At 41.3% G+C, this 16,536-nt stretch overlaps 1 protein-coding gene across 1 annotated transcript in view; it reads left to right on the forward strand.

Annotated features, from left to right (window-relative positions):
* LIN28B (lin-28 RNA binding posttranscriptional regulator B) overlaps window positions 1–16,536 on the forward strand; it is a 90,162-nt gene that overhangs the window by 41,464 nt on the left and 32,162 nt on the right. Inside the window, exon 3 of the mRNA XM_075148067.1 lies at window positions 8,971–9,155. Within this exon, the coding sequence (XP_075004168.1) occupies window positions 8,971–9,155 (185 nt within the window). The remainder of the gene's footprint in view (window positions 1–8,970; window positions 9,156–16,536) is intronic.

Raw genomic sequence — 16,536 nt, forward strand, 5'->3', positions numbered from 1 at the left:
CTGGGGGGATCTGTGGGGCTCCCAAAGGCAGTGTGGTCAGCTGGTAGCGAGGGAGCATTTGTGAGGAGGGAGCTTGGAAGTGTTCAACCATTGGGAGACCGTCAAGAGAAGATGCTTCTCAATGGGTGGACTTCAGAGGGTATTATAAACTGTCTGGGATTAACGATGTGGTTTCAGGAAATCGCTGAGGCAATGTAAGTAGTAAGTTGGCAAGGTACTGCACAGGACAGTCATGGCTGCACACTTGCGTAGCTTCTTTTGAGGTGTGATGGTGGTTTTTTTGACTCTACATAGAACTGATACAGAGAGCAGAAACATAGCAGAAAACCTGACATTACCAAGAAGAGGTAAACGGTTTTCTTCCTGAGTCAATGTGAGACTGAGGTGGGGGAAGAGGAACCATCCCTTTGAAATGGCTGAACTGAGTCCTAAAACTCTATCTTGTGCCTAGCATGACTGACAAAATGACTGAGAAAATACTTAAACTAAGAAATGGGAGAAGAGGCTGTGCTTGGTATTAAAGCACAGAAGAGGGAAAATTGGATAAATGAGAATTGCACATGGAGTACACAAATGGTCTATGCAAAGGAGCAAAGGAAGGGTGAAAACTAGTAGTAGAAGACTAGTTGTGTAGGTGCTACACTAACAAAAAAATACACTTACTATAACGAGAAAAGAGGGTGAGGTCAGGAAGGAAAAGCAAATGAGATGTTTACTATCCAGGCTCTTTTCATTAGTATACAAAACTAGAATAGCTGGTGTCAAATGGGTAACCAGATACAGAGGCAGCAGAAACATGGTGAAATAGCGTTCATAGCCTGAACACAAATACTGAAAATTATGCAGAAAATTAGTAAGGAGAATGAAGTGTCGTGAATGAAGTGGCACATTTAAAGAAACAAACAGTAGCATGGACATAGTAGAATCTGTTTGGTCAGAATCACTTTGGGAAAGAATTATGAAAGACGTGTTGTAGACCTCTAGCTTAGGATTTATATACAGACAATGTAATAACACTATTATGAGAGAGGAATAGTAACTTTATAGGTAGGTTATGTAGCAGGCCAGATCTATATTTAAGCACAAATGATACTATAATGATGTGATATTTCTGTACATGACAGTCAATAGTTTTCTTACCAAAAGAGTACTTCAGAATCATAGAATCATAGAATCATTAAGGTTGGAAAAGACAGCTCTAAGATCATCGATCCAACCATCAACTCAACACAACCATGCCTACTACACCATGTCCCTAAGGGCCTCATCTACACGTTTTTTAAATACTTCCAGGGATGGTGACTCAACCACTTCCCTGGGCAGCCTGTTCCAAGGCCTGACCACTCTTTCAGTGAAGAAATTTCTCCTAATGTCCAATCCAAACCTCCCTTGGCGCAACTTGAGGCCATTTCCTCTTGTCCTATCGCTTGTTATTTGGGAGAAGAGACCAACACCCACCTCGCTACAACCTCCTTTCAGGTAGTTGTAGAGCGCGATGAGGTCTCCCCTCAGCCTCCTCTTCTCCAGGCTAAACAGTCCCAGTTCCCTCAGCCGCTCCTCATAAGGCTTGTGCTCCAGACCCTTCACCGGCTTCGTTGCCCTCCTCTGGACACGCTCCAGCACCTCCATGTCCTTCTTGTAGTGAGGGGCCCAAAACTGAACACAGGATTCGAGGTGCGGCCTCACCAGTGCCGAGTACAGGGGCACGATCACCTCCCTGCTCCTGCTGGCCATACTATTTCTGATACAGGCCAGGATGCCGTTGGCCTTCTTGGCCACCTGGGCACACTGCCGGCTCATGTTCAGCCGGCTGTCAACCAGCACCCCCAGGTCCTTTTCCTCTGGGCAGCTTTCCAGCCACTCTTCCCCAAGCCTGTAGCGTTGCCTGGGGTTGTTGTGGCCGAAGTGCAGGACCCGGCACTTGGCCTTGTTGAACCTCATACAGTTGGCCTCGGCCCATCGATCCAGCCTGTCCAGGTCCCTCTGCAGAGCCTTCCTACCCTCCAGCAGATCAACACTCCCGCCCAGCTTGGTGTCATCTGCAAACTTACTGAGGGAGCACTCGATCCCCTCGTCCAGATCATTGATGAAGATATTGAACAGGACCGGCCCCAGCACTGAGCCCTGGGGAACACCGCTCGTGACCGGCCGCCAGCTGGATTTAACTCCGTTGACCACAACTCTCTGGGCTCGGCCGTCCAGCCAGTTTTTTACCCAGCGAAGAGTATACCTGTCTAAGCCGTGAGCCGCCAGCTTCTCTAGGAGAATGCTGTGGGAGACAGTGTCAAAGGCTTTACTGAAGTCCAGGTAGACCACATCCACAGCCTTTCCCTCATCCACGAGGCGGGTCACCTGGTCATAGAAGGAGATCAGGTTGGTCAAGCAGGACCTGCCTTCCATGAACCCGTGCTGGCTGGGGCTGATCCCCCGGTTGTCCCACACATGGCTCGTGAGCGCCCTCAAAACCAACCGCTCCATGATCTTCCCCGGCACCGAGGTCAGGCTGACCAGCCTGTAGTTCCCCGGATCCTCCTTCCGGCCTTTCTTGTAGATGGGAGTCACATTGGCAAGCCTCCAGTCGTCCAGGACCTCCCCAGTTAACCAGGACTGCTGGTGAATGATGGAGAGTGGCTCGGCAAGCTCCTCCGCCAGCTCCCTCAGTACCCTCGGGTGGATCCCATCCGGCCCCATAGACTTGTGAGCATCCAGGTGGCATAGCAGATCATTAACTACTTCTTGGATTATGGGGGATTTATCCTGCTCGCCGTTCCTGTCTTCCAGCTCAGGGGGCTGAGTACCCTGAGGATAACTGCTCTGACTATTAAAGATTGAGGCAAAGAAGGCGTTGAGTACCTCAGCCTTATCCTCGTCCTTGGTGGCAATAGAATAGAAGTTGTGTTATTTTGGACTTGGAAGGAATTACTGACCTTATAGAAAACTTGATTGTTTAAAAAATTAAGACAAAACGTGAACTGGGTTAATTTGGTTTTAGTTAAATGGGATGATAAAAAGTCAGTAACAATTTTTTTAAGGCAAACGTGTGTTAAATTAGGAAAACTGATTAGTGAACATAGGTGAGCTGAAGTAGCAGAGGCTTAAATGGAGAAAAGGTTCAACTTGAATCCCAAGTAAAGGAAAAGGAGAATTGTGGGAAATTATCTAATCCTTCTAGCAGAGAATCTTCTCCTGGGAGGGATATTGGTAGAGAAAAGGTAATGCGAAAGGAAGGAGGAGTAGATTATTAAAGGAAGTCACTTCTTGGAAGTTGTGGTGGAACAAGAACCGAAAGTATTAAACCAAGTTAGAATTTGCTTAAAGTTCTTAAGAGTTAAAGCAGTTAGTAAAAGTTTCTTTAGACATATAAATAAATTGAGAAAGAAGAAATTCTTCTGTTATACAGGGAGGGTGGTTTTGAATTAAAGAGAGCCTTTTGTTCAAAAGCTAAATAAATACCTTTGCACACTTCTCAGTAAGAAGAGTAACAGTGTGGGGACAGCGACATGATGATGAATGGGAGCCAGGTTATGACATGACTGCAGCTGAGGTGGAAATTCAAGACAGAAACAAATTCCACGTAAATAAGAATGTGAAATTGTAGTGTATCAGCTGCATTGCAGTAACTGCCTACGTACCAGTTCTTTCCCTACTGTAAAGTTACTTGCAGTAGGTCACCCTATCTAATAAACGTTGTATACATGTAGTGAACATGGTTCTTCATTGCCTAAGAGCTGAAGTGCGAATCTTTGAGGAGTGGTTTATAGCTTTATTTTTAAAGTAAAGTTAATTTATATTACGTTGAGCTTTAAAAAAAAAATTGTAATACTGTAGATTTTTCTTTTTTACATAAAATATTAAGGAACACATTCTGATCTCAGAAGCTGCTGTTTCCACTGTACATGCCCTGGAGCTCGTTGAACTTTTCTGTGAACAGATTTAGCTCACTGGAAAAAAACAAAAATCTATACCTGTTTCCTCTTCCTCTTATCACACACCCCCCTCCCCCCCCCCCCGCCCCCTTTTTAAACTGAGTTTGTTTCCTGTCAGATTACTGAGTTAAATTGGCTTATGGCGGGGACCAAGATGTGCCAGATTTGGTGCAAGATAAGCCTCTAGGAGCAGGAAAAAGCCCTTGAGGTCAGCGGGAGCAATGGCAAGTTGTCTTGTGGGTGCCTGGCCTTCAAATTCTCTGTTAGTGCTGCAGAGCTATGCGTTGCTCTTAGAGGGGCTGTTGTTCAGTGTAGTGGGTTTTTTGTTTGTTTCAGCATTCTGTGTGCAAAAATACATGATCTTCACAAACCTCCTAAAATGAACTTTTGGTGGACAGCAAAAGTCCTTGCAGCAGGACTTGTATCATGCAACTGATATTGTTTTGCAGTGCTTCCCCTAACATTTGCAGCGTACAACAGTAAAATACTGGTTTTGACCTAATGCAAGTAAAAGCACTAGTATAGATCCAGTGTAAATTGTTTTACTTCTGTGTCCTCTTACTCTGTACTCTTGCTTTACTCAAAGTTTGCTAGCTCTTGACGGAACTGTACAAGGTTGTTTTGGAAAGAATTTCTTCTACGATCTTCAGTGTGGTTGGGCTTCAGGATATGCTTTCCTTCATGTCTGGATTTAATTGCAGATAATTTTGGAGGGAAAACCATTTTCTTACTTCGGTAAACCCGGCATACTGGTGGCATCTGGTCATTGTATCGAGCAATCAATCAATCACTAGATAAAAAGGGGCAGAAATGAGAGATACAGAAAATAAAACGATCTAAGTAGAATGCCACCGAATAACTTTTTTTCCCCCGCTAAAGAATTTGATGTCTGTGACAGCACTTGTTCACAACCCTGACTAGAAATGGCAAAGAAGTTGTGAAGAGGCGCTTACTGGGCCCTTGTTCTTCCTTCTCTCCCCATACGTTAATAAAAGTAATGCACACGTATCGGAGGCGATTGGACCCCTGTAATGAGCCTTAATTCCAAACTTCCTTTCTTTTGTAGAGCCCAGTGAGACTTGTAAGCACTCCCTGACACTGCCCAGGAAATGGTACTTTTCTTTGGGACCATCTTGCTCATACAGTTTATATTTGTTATGTTTTAGCTTTTGTTTTGTAGTAGGAAATGCTTTCCAAGAACTTGTGATCATGGATTTTTCCACTCTTTTTTTTTGTTGTTGCTAATACTCTTATGAAATTGCCAGCATTTTGGACCAAGCCATTGCTTGTGACATAGGTGTGTGAGACACTACATTATAGGCTAAAATACCAAGAAATAATAGGATACCTATAAAAAAAAAAATGGCACTGTCAAGTTAAAAAAGAAAAAGAAAAAAAGCTCTAGTCTGAAATCACTCTATTGACTGTAGGTAAAAATAACAGCAAAGTCTCTGACAGCTGAAAGAGAGAGAAAGGAGGAAAAGCATGTTGCTTCTAAGTTTTTCCCTTTGTTCATTGGCGGTGTGCCCATATACTCCATTCAGGGCTCGAGAAATGGTTCACTGACTTGAAACTGGCTGCTTTTAATTGTGTGGGTTTTATTTGTTTAAGTAATGTGAGGAAAATACTGAGCTAGGTCTCTCAACATTAAATTATCAACTTTACAGGCATTTTTTATCCAACTCTTCAGACAAGTTAAGAGGGATTCAGGTTTTAGATTTGTTTTGCTGGTTTCCAAATGCCATTTTTTCACTATGGCTTTGAATTGTTATTGCACTCTCAGAATCTCACCATGAGCTGGCTGACAGCGTGGTAGTATACATTTACACAATAAGTCAGACAGCACCAAATCCATCTATAACATTGAAAAGCTCTTGAGGTGTATTCAAGGAGAGTACTGTGCAAGTCATTTGGAGTGTTTTTTTCAATATTTTCTGTTGTTAAAAGTGCTTGAAAAAACAAACATGCAAAAAAAATGTACACTTGCATAGTATGTGATTTATGAAAGCGTAATTGTTCCATTACTTTGACTTTCAGATATATTTTAAAATCCCTTTTGTAAGTGTAGTGCTTTGTTTGGAAATAAAAGTTCTGTTGCTAAAAGTGACATGAGAAAAACATTTTAGAGCACTAATAATGCCCTGTTTTAGGTTGTGTTTTAAATAAGTACTTCTTTCTTTTGAAGTAAAGTAGAAGACATAATGTTATGTGCGTATGAGATGTCAACCTTTTGGCGTTTGTTTTATAACAGTGAAATTCAGAGAGGAAAAACACAAGTCTTGCTGAGACTTAACTATATCTTCATTAAGTTGTAATTAAACAAAAAGACAAAAGCATCCATGCTGTGTTCAGTATTGCTGAGAAGTAAGGGCTTATGTGTATCTGCTTGAGGCTCCCCTTGTGATTAGCACCCACCTGTGTTGTCATGATGGTCTAGTTTTGGAACATTTAACTAAATGTTTCAGTTTGGGACAAAATACATGTTGTTCAGATCTTTCCTTTTAACAAGATTTTTCCTGGTGGCTGCTGAAGACCGAAGAGGTGTGGATGGACCTAGGGGTGGATTCACGCTACAGGCAGAATCTGTTGTTTCAGTTGATGAGTGGTGGTGTCATCTTTGGGCATATTCAGAACTTGGATGTTTCTTCATTGTGACAAAGATCCCCTTACACACAGGCATTTCAAAGTGGAGGGCTTGCTTGAAATAAAATTGCCTTCCTGAGTGGTTTGTTTCATTGGTTTATGTACAATTACTGTCTTCCAGTTGTATTAGTGAGAACATGTGGGTATTTCCTTTTTCATACTTACATTTTCATTTCAAAAAAGAGCCAAGAATATGATTCAGGGAACAGATATTATATATTTCTTCTTTCATGTGTGTCCTCATACCATGCCCCCCTTTTTATATAGTGCTCAACCTCTCATCTAGAAAGTCAACTATTTGTCTCATGCTTCACACTGTTACAACATTTGGTGGAAAAGCCACATGTACGAGAGCTGCACAACTGGATAAGCAAAAACAGCCTTCGTCCTAACCATTGGAGCTGTGTTCTTGCTTACTTTTGGCTGAGTCCCTCTGTCAGACTAGCATTGGTAGTGTCTTGTTGCTGCTGGGTAGACTGTGAGAACTCAGCTGGTCTGGTACTTGAGGTTTTTGGAAGCAAAGGTGCGTGTGCTTTCACATGGTTTCATTAAAATAAATATTCCCAATTATTTTATACTTTTTCACTTAGTTTATTAGTGCTGTGGGAAATAGACTTTGCAGTGGTGTCCCTCTTTAGAAAGACAGGGAGACGTTAAGTGACACAGGTTTCCCGAGGTAACTCCGCTGCAGAAGCAGGAACTGGAATCCTATTTCCCAGTCTTACAGGGTGTGATTCGGCTCCGGATTAAGATAGCTGAATCACAGAAAAGTCTAGGTTGGAAGGGACCTCTTGAGATCGTCTGATCCAATCTTTTGCTGAAAGCAGGGCCTTGGATTAGGTTATTCAGTGCCCTGTTAAGCTGAGTCTTAGCTATTTCCAGCAAAGGGAACTATAGTACTTCTCTGGGCTTCTCTGTTTAATTCTTCTCATAGTGAGCAACTTCTCATGTCTGGATGGAGTTTCCCCTGAAGCAGCTCGGGCCTGTTGCCTCCTGTCCTCTTCTCCGTGCATCCTTGTGAAGAGACCAGCTTCTTCTTTGTGTATGAACTATGAACACTGTAGCTGTCAGTTCTTGTGCTCTGCTAAAATAGTGTCTTGGTGGTGCAGACCTCCCATACCCATAACATGAACACAAGGAGACCGTGTCAGGGATTGCCATCTGATTGGAACACATTCTCAAGTTGCACTTGTGGGGTAGTAGATGTGACTTACACAGTCGAGCACCGCTCGGCTCTTTTTGAGATGTGACTGAGTGGGATGATACCTGCAGTGAAGATTCCCTTCTTGACTCCATGGTTCGGCCAAGTGAATGCTGGAGCACAGAGTAAGAATCAGTCAGGATACATTTTTCTCTTTGCTATGAAAAGTTCATGAGCAAAGGAAGAAACCATGTTTCATAACTCTCCTTGCAAAAACCAGAAGTGTTTGGAAATTGGCGGATTTTGTAATCTCTGTGAGTCCAACTGCTCTCATTCATGCAATGTGAAACTTCTAAAATGAACGTTTAGTGCAACCAGTGTCTATCATTGTATCTTTATCCCCCCCAAAAATTGTCTCACTTAACTTGATCATTTTATTTAAAAGTTTGATTCATCAGATTTGTCCTGGGATGTAGACTTACTATTGTACATAATTTTTTAGGAATTGAGATGAAAATTTTCATTGCATCAAAATCAATGGTGAGCTCTTGTTGACCTCAGTTTGTTCAAGATTTTGCTGCTGCAGTGTAATAGCAAAAGATTTATCAGTATTTATTTCACTTGTCCTGATGATGATAATTTCCTTTTCTGTGAATGAAAATACAAATCCATACCTAAATCATGCTAACTACATAAGATTTTTGGAGTAGTGAACAGAAATTTAGCAGCTCACTAGGGATGTTTGAATTGCCAGTTTCAGTGGACTTTGTTCAGAGTGCCTTCCTCCTGCCTTTTGTGCGCGTTGTATCATTGATTCATTTTTAGAGCAGCAGAGCCATGTCCCAGATAGAAGGAATATGATAATTTTGATAATAAACAAATTAGCTCTGAAGTGAACATTTGCTTTCTTTCCATTTTGTTAAAAAAGCTTTTTCAGTTCCCGATGCCTGTTAGACAGGGGTTTTAAGAATACAGCATTTTCTCTGCTTCTTACATCTATAGCATTCATCACAGAAAACGAAAATGTTATTTCAGTTTTGTTGATACTGAAAATAGGTTCTTGTCACTTGTTTAGTGTTGAATAGTATTTTCAGTGTATCCAGAACTATAATTCGTAGTATCGTCTGCTCACACAGAGGAAACTGTTATTAAACCTGTATGTATTCTAGGATAATAGATAGGATAATTTGTCCTGTTGATTATGAATGTAAATATTGTTTTTAAGGCAATGGTAACCGAGAGTATTTTTCCTATTTACAGAGCAAGCTTTACATGGAAGGATTTAGAAGCCTAAAAGAAGGAGAACCAGTGGAATTTACTTTTAAGAAATCTTCCAAAGGCCTTGAGTCAATACGGGTAACAGGCCCTGGTGGGAGCCCCTGTTTAGGAAGTGAAAGACGACCCAAAGGGAAGACAGTACAAAAAAGAAAACCAAAGGGAGATAGGTAATTACCTTACTTTGCTATTCCTCCCCTTTTTTTTTTCTTCGCAAGTTTTTCTTGAAATTATGTTTACAGCATTTATTCATTTGTGAAGGGAAACCCTTCTATGTAAATTTGGCTTTTACATGTAGCCTCGTAGTTTGATTAAACTTATTAAGCTGTATCTGTACAACTACATAAATCACCCACTTGATTGGTTTTACTTGAGAAGGTTTTATTGAATTAGAGGGAGCCTGCAAAGGAATGTAATATTATTTTGAAAATATTGCTATTAGACTCAGTCTGAATACAGGTGAAATAACGTCATGTTTAGGTGAGAATTGTGCATGCTAAAAACACTATTGTGTGCAGTGGGGTTTTAAACTGTGCATCAGTAGTTTTATACAGAAGAAAGTGTAGGTGGTGCAGTCAAGGTTGAGATGTACATAATTTGATTAATTACATTTTTACTTAGTGAACAGAGTATCAGGTATTTCCAAAAGTTTTAATGCCTGGTGGTCTGAAGAACTGTTGTAATAATATTTTACAAATTCCAGGTTAGTCTCGAGAGCTGCACTTCTTTATACACAAGTGCACCAGTCTGATTTGCACTGTTGTACTTTACTTTCTGCCTCTGATGGCTTGAAGAAATTTTGTAATCCTCTTCATTATGAAGCCACCTGCACCTAGTTCCCCAAGGGCACCCTTCCTGCCCAAAAGCTTTGTATTTAGGTGAATCTCCCTTTTTTCCTCATGGTATTGCCCAGCCCAGAAGCTGTAATGACTGAGAGCAAGGGGAATATACAGTTTGTGAAGGATCCTAGTAAGAACATCCAAACAGCCAAGTTTTGCCTGCAGTATTTGATGAATGGCATGACTGAGAGGTGGCTCTCTTTCATTGCAAATTCTGAAGCAAAGAGTAGCTTGGGAAAGAGGAGGTCACCTGGAAAGCCAGTGTAGCCCAGCCTCAAGAAATGGGGGATCAGAAGCCTTTGCTGGCTACGGATGAACTCCACTTGTCCCCACCTCTGTTAAAAGACTTCTTTTTTTTTTCCCTCTTTTTTTCTTTTTTTTTTCTTTTAATTAAGGACTGGAGACAACATGATAGTTGTCCCTCTTTCACCTTCTTTGTAAAGGCTAAAGGCCATGAACAAAATTTATTGCTGCTGTAACTGATCAGAGTCCATAACCACAACAAGGAGAGACTTTGTAAGCCGGACAAAGCTTTCTTTTTGATTGCTCACCATATCTGGCCTTTCAGAGTTGTGTTGCATGCAATGGCTATGAAAAATCTTTTTTTTTTCTTCTTTCTTCTTCTTTTTTTTTTTTTTTTTTTTTGAGCTAGGTTTCCAATATAGTTCTTATTTAAACCATTGGTTTTCCATGGACTGTAATTACGAATACTTTTAGGGTATCAGCATTACCATTGTTATTGATGTTTCATACTGTGGCAGCAAATAAAAGGCCACAGTCACGATACTGCAGTCCTATTTGTTGCACATGTGTATGAAGGAAGACAGTCCATGCTTCAAAAACCTTGAAATTTAAATGGACAGATTGTAAGTAGACCAGGAAAAACTACATATTGAAGGAGACAGGGATTTGAACAACTGTAGATATCTATAGTGCACAGTATAGTCAATGCAGAGGAAGCAGTACTTTAAGAGTGCAATTCATCTCATCTTAGGAAAGCATCTAAAATACTGGGGATGAATCTTGCCTTGTGGCTGTTTCTCTTCAGGGACTACAAAGGGAGCCTACCTCCAATGCTGTAGATACTTCCCTTACAAGTCTCTAAAGTTAGGTGAGATTAATCCTACTTGAAATTATATTTTTTCATAGCTAAAGCATAGAAAAAATTGGAACAGATATACCCTAAAAAACAGTGCAGAGGGGTGATCCATGAGACAATGTACTCTTTCATGTTCACTTGCCTTTAAAGAAGGAAAAATTCAAAATTAAATTGAATTAATTTGAATATGAAAACATGGGCAAAAACATCTACCCACTTCTGTCTCAAAATTCTTATGCTTAAGTTGTAAGACACCAAAAAAGTCTAAAATTTGAAATGTCTGAAGTAGCACTGACATCATCACTCAGTGAGGAGCAGTGTCTTTGCTTGAAGGAAAATTAGTTTTGATTTAAGTTTTTTTATTTGATTGAATTAGTTTTTATTGGCCTAGCCAATAAAAAGTCTCCAACATGTAGTGGAAAATTTCTTGAAGATTGCTGTTGTACTGTGAGAACTGCCTCCATTCGTGAAAGCTAATTCCACATTCTTGTGTTCATCTCTTTTCTATGTTATCAGTGTAACAGTGTGAGGGCCCAGCCTCACTGCATCTTTTTAAATGGATCGCATTTGAATGGATCCTATGACTCTGTTAATGGTGTAGGTGGGATGTAATGCAGAAGGGAAGAATGACAGGAAGAGTTAGAGATAGCAAAGGTGGGATAAAGAAAGTGAAAAGCAGCAAGATGTGCTGAGAGGGGAAAAAAAAAAGTCATGACACTGAGGTTACCAAATATTGGTGCTTTTTGGTAGATTTTGTGGTGCTTCCACAATAGACTCAGAGTCTCTGTAATTTGCAGATCATTGTTGCTGTGGGGACCCTGCTATGATAATATTTCCCCTTCAGCATTACCGTGGGCCACATTAATTTTATAACGTGGGTGGGAAGGCTTTGTAATTGCTGTTGGTGATATTGGCCACTTCAGCATCTTTCCCAGCCAGCATGCTAGCACATGCCAGTACGAGGAAGGGAATGTCTTTTGTGGTCCATGTGAAATGAAGCTGCGGCTATAAGCAGCCTGCAGGCTTTAAGCTCCCAGACCTTACTTTAAGTTATTGTAATGTCCATGTGTCTTATGTATGTATTTTTTCACAGTGTGTAGAGTAATCTGGGCAGAAGGGGAATTTCTAAACGAAACTCGGCTGGGATTTGCATCTGACAAGTGCTGGGTTCAGAAGTGGTGTATTATGGCAGAGATGCACAGTGGCAGCTCTTGGGCCTGCTCTCTACTTAAGTAAGCCAGGGGATGAATTTACAACGCGTGACACTACGGCAGGTTGCGGCTCCCTTCGTAGAAGCTCTTAACACATGCCAAACACAGTGTGTTTTGCTCAACTTTGACAGTGAGCTGACAGAAAAGCATTCTATGCTGCTCTCTAGGAATGACCGTGGGGAGCTGATGCAGAAAAGATAAAGTAGTCTGAATTCACACCTTAATCACCTGCTCAGTAACTTGTAGACAAGTCTGTGAAATCTTGGTTTAGAGTAGAATAAATGAAATCAGAACTTAGCCCACCATCTCAGAATAAGGTTTGGAGGAGGGAAAAGGGAGGAAGGAAAAAAAATTACACGCTTTTTTTTGTTTTTTTAAACAAACACTCCCAGTGTTTGTATGTGACCTAAAATGAAACCAGGTAAAGGACCATTTTATCAGTTGTAATTATTTATTTAAGTTTATTTTTATAAATTTATATAGCTGGGAAAATATTCTTTAGTGCAGTGTATGTTTAAATAAATCTAATTCACAGACCTTTGGCACAATATTAACAAAGATGCGTGATGCTCACAGGACTAGAAGCTGGAGTTATCTTTGGGACCTAGAGGTATTATCCAATATCTGCAAATATTCCTAGTAGGAGCTTAAAGTTGGATACGTTTTCAGCAGGGTGTCTGTAGCGCTGTATCTGCTCAGCTTGGCACTTGCTTCACGTGGAACATTTCAGGGAGACGAGGATGATGACAACTTTTTTCTTCTTTTTTTGGTTTTGAAGTATTTACACCAAAATGGAAGCGATAAAATAAAGCAAGAAGGAAGGGACAAGGAAGAAATAATTAAGGATATAGCTCCATCTCCCAATTCTAATTTATGACATTTCAGTCCTATGCTACCCTCCACTAACATCACATTTGTGGCAGGGAAGCCTTCTAGCACAGGTGACCTATATCAGTAAGTGGTTTGGATTTAAACATGTAATACGTAAGCAGTATGTTGTGAGATTTTGGGTTTGACATAAACATTTCACTGACTTGGTTTACAGCGCAGGCCTGCAAGTAAACTGAGGGAGGGAGTTGGGAGCTGCTGGAAATGAGGGAGCTTAACAAAGCATTGCCACTGGATAAATGGTGATACTGAATTATGTTCTGGGAATACGGCTAGTGAAATAGCTGTGTATTTGTAGCTCAGTTGGCTAAATAGTAATGAGCACTGCAGCATCACTGTAACACTTCAAAAACCTTTTTCCAACGTCGACATCTATGAAGGAGAGACAACTAGAAAAGAAGTGGTTTTGTGTTAAGATGTAATAAGTGGTGTTTGCCAGTAACTCTTGGACATGACCAAAAGCATAATTTTCAAATAAAGAAAAACATACTTCTAAACCACAAATTGGGTGGAAATACAGCCACTTAGGGAAGGGGGGCTGTAATTAAATAATATAATACTTCCCTGATGAACTGTCACTTAAAATTAGTTTGTGTCTGAGTCAGACAGAAAACGGATTTAATATCTGAAGACATTCTGCGGATGATCTGAAGTCAGACTATAATAAGAACATCTTCAAAGTTTTCTTTAAAAGCTCGTGATCTGCACAAACAGCCGCTAAACCAGCGTGATGCAGGCAGAGATGACGGCATGGTGGAGACATTTGGATTGAAGTTAATAGGACTAGGAGAGCTAGTTTAGGACAGCAAAGTTACATGATACAGAGTCACTTCAAACTTGAGATGATATCAATTCCATTGCTACTGACTGAATCATGCTCAAGTGTATAATTTAATTTTCATAGAAAAGCTTCCTACGGCTCGAGCCAAGCAGATTTTTGTGAAGGAGATGTGAATAATGGGAGTGGTACAAGTTGGGAAGGAGAGCCCTGAACTAGTACCGAAATGGGAGAAGCTCATAAAAACCGTGCTTAACAGACAGGTGGGGCCGAGGCGGATGGAGAAAGCCCCTCAGAGTCCCTTTGCCCAAGAGCTGGGAGGCAAGGCCAAGAGGGTGGTCACCGCACACAGCTACAACGCAGGGGGCATGTCCGCTCCTGCCCTCGGCCAGCCCTGGGGACCTGCTTGGGGCAGGTCCTGAACAGCACCAGGGTGAAACCCGGGGCAGGCGAAGCAAGAGCGCCCAGCCATCCAGAGAAACGGATGAAAAGTTCAGGGAGTTGTAGCCTTTGGCACAAAATGGTGTCAGCATGTCACTGTCAAAGGGTTGAATTTTCCTGCTCCTCTCTGAGGTAGATCGGGTTCACAGTTCTGCCATTTTCTAAAGAGGAAGCTGGCACAGAAGTAATGCAGAAGTTGCATGGCTTTTACACAGATTTCTTAAAAATACAGCCTTGCAAAAGGACCTTACTCGAGGGTGGTGTTTCAGAAATAAAAACGTGAACACCTCCTCCTCCTCCCTGACTCTCTTTCACCTGGTTTTAGATGGTAAGAATTTCTTTCTTTCCAGTTTTCATTCTTGCTTTTCCCATTTTTCAAGCGTAGAGCATTTTCTTGGCTGTTTGCTTTTTCCGTGCTTCACAGTGATTCTGTTGGGTGTTTAGTTCCTCTTTCCAGTGATGTTTGAGACCCCTCTTAGGCTTATGGACTGCAAAGACCACCGTAGTTTTTATTCTCTTAGACGAAAACTGCCATATGAAATAAGATCTCTCTGGCCTACTCTCCTCTTTCCAACAGGAGCATGGATTTAAGGAGGGATTGTAAGAAATGGGGAGGTATAGCTTTCTATCTCTGGCAATTAGTGGTTTAGGCATTTCTTCATTGTTAAGACCTAATCTGCAAAAGACAGTTAGATGATGTCTTAAGTACCTGAGCTGCTGGACGCAACTTCCCCTTGGATCCTTAAGCAAAATTTGAGATTATTTGTGCAGAGTTTTATATAGTTAATAATTTGCACACTTAGACAATGGGTTAGAAAGGGGGATAAACACCAGTCTGAGATGTGCTTTTTTTATATGATCTTATTATTGATATTTACTGACTGTGCCATAATAAGCCACTAAACTAGTATGAACTGCTTGTAAGAGGAGCAGAAAAAAAGCCTGACAGCTTTGCACTACTCCAGTACTTTAAGAAGGTTAAAGGTTATATCCTTGCTGGACTGCAATCATGAGGGACAAAGTTTTCCATATTTGCTCTTTTTTTCAGGCTGACAGCTTTTTGGAAGGTTTAACAACAGTGCAGGTTTTTCCAAGAGTGGGATAAAACCAGAGGGCTTTATTAATAGGGTTAAAAAAGAGGTAACTTTTAAAAATAGCTGCCACTTGGTGCTGTGGATCGGAGGCTTGAAAGCTGGCTTGGAGATGGATCTCTAGGGCAGGGCATTAATCTTTCCTTGTCTTTGTGCAGACCCATCCAACTCTAAGTTAGAAGCCTCTGAAAAGTGTTACTGCATATATTCATTAGATAGCCCTTGTTAAAATCTCTACATCATCCATCTGTGTTTAAGGGAGCTCAGCAGCCACAGCCTTCCTGCATACCAAACACATGGCATGCTTCCAGGACTCGGTCCATCCAGCCTGATGAGAACAGAATCAGATCTCCAAGACCGGGTATTTTCTTCACCAAAAGATGAATGGAAGGTGGCTTAAGGGAGGAAAGACGAAACAACTGGCACTGACTGTTGTTATAGCGCCCAGTATCTATGGACCATACACTATTTGGAATGATTTCATCTCCAGCCTAGAGCGTAGCTAAACTTCAGTCTTCTGGAAATGCCGGGTGTAGAGCTATGGTAGATTAAGTGCCCCAGAGTGAGAGCACAAGCAGGAAAGCCTCGCCTCTCAGGAGACAGCAAGCCATTACTAGCTTAACTTCAACCCCTAGATCCAGCACACAGCATCGGGAGTTGCCTTCCTCAAAAGATAATGGCTTTCCCTTCCTGCCTACTTCCATAGCTCAAACAGTCAGGAGCCAGGATGCAGAGCTGAAAGATCAATACTCGAATGTTGGAGCTAGGTGTAGGAATAGTTACAGTTGTGCATAACAACATGTGTAATATTAGAATAAGGTTTTGTCTTTCAGAAGACATGTAGGAAATCCCATTCCAAATTTCAAACGTAGAGAACATTATTTAATTGGCAAAGCCAAGTTCCCATAGTTAGATGCAGGCTACAAAGCTTAATTTGGTGCCTTAGCAGCTGCACTGCTTCTGAGACCAAGATCAGTTAGAGCTATGCTGGGTGGTGATACAGGCATTTCCTCGTTCCATTGAAGGGCCGTTTGCTCGTTTCACATGCTTTTAACTACGAAAGTCATCACAAAGCAACTTGAAAGTAAGGGCTCATTTCAGATACCACGTTGCTGGTGTACCTGCATGAACATGCAGTATTTCAGCTCACTCAGGTGCGTCTGGGAATTGGGCTTCACAGTTAGGTGCAGTAATCAACAAAACA

The sequence above is a fragment of the Calonectris borealis genome, chromosome 3 (assembly GCF_964195595.1).
Source record: "Calonectris borealis chromosome 3, bCalBor7.hap1.2, whole genome shotgun sequence".
NCBI lineage: Eukaryota > Metazoa > Chordata > Aves > Procellariiformes > Procellariidae > Calonectris > Calonectris borealis.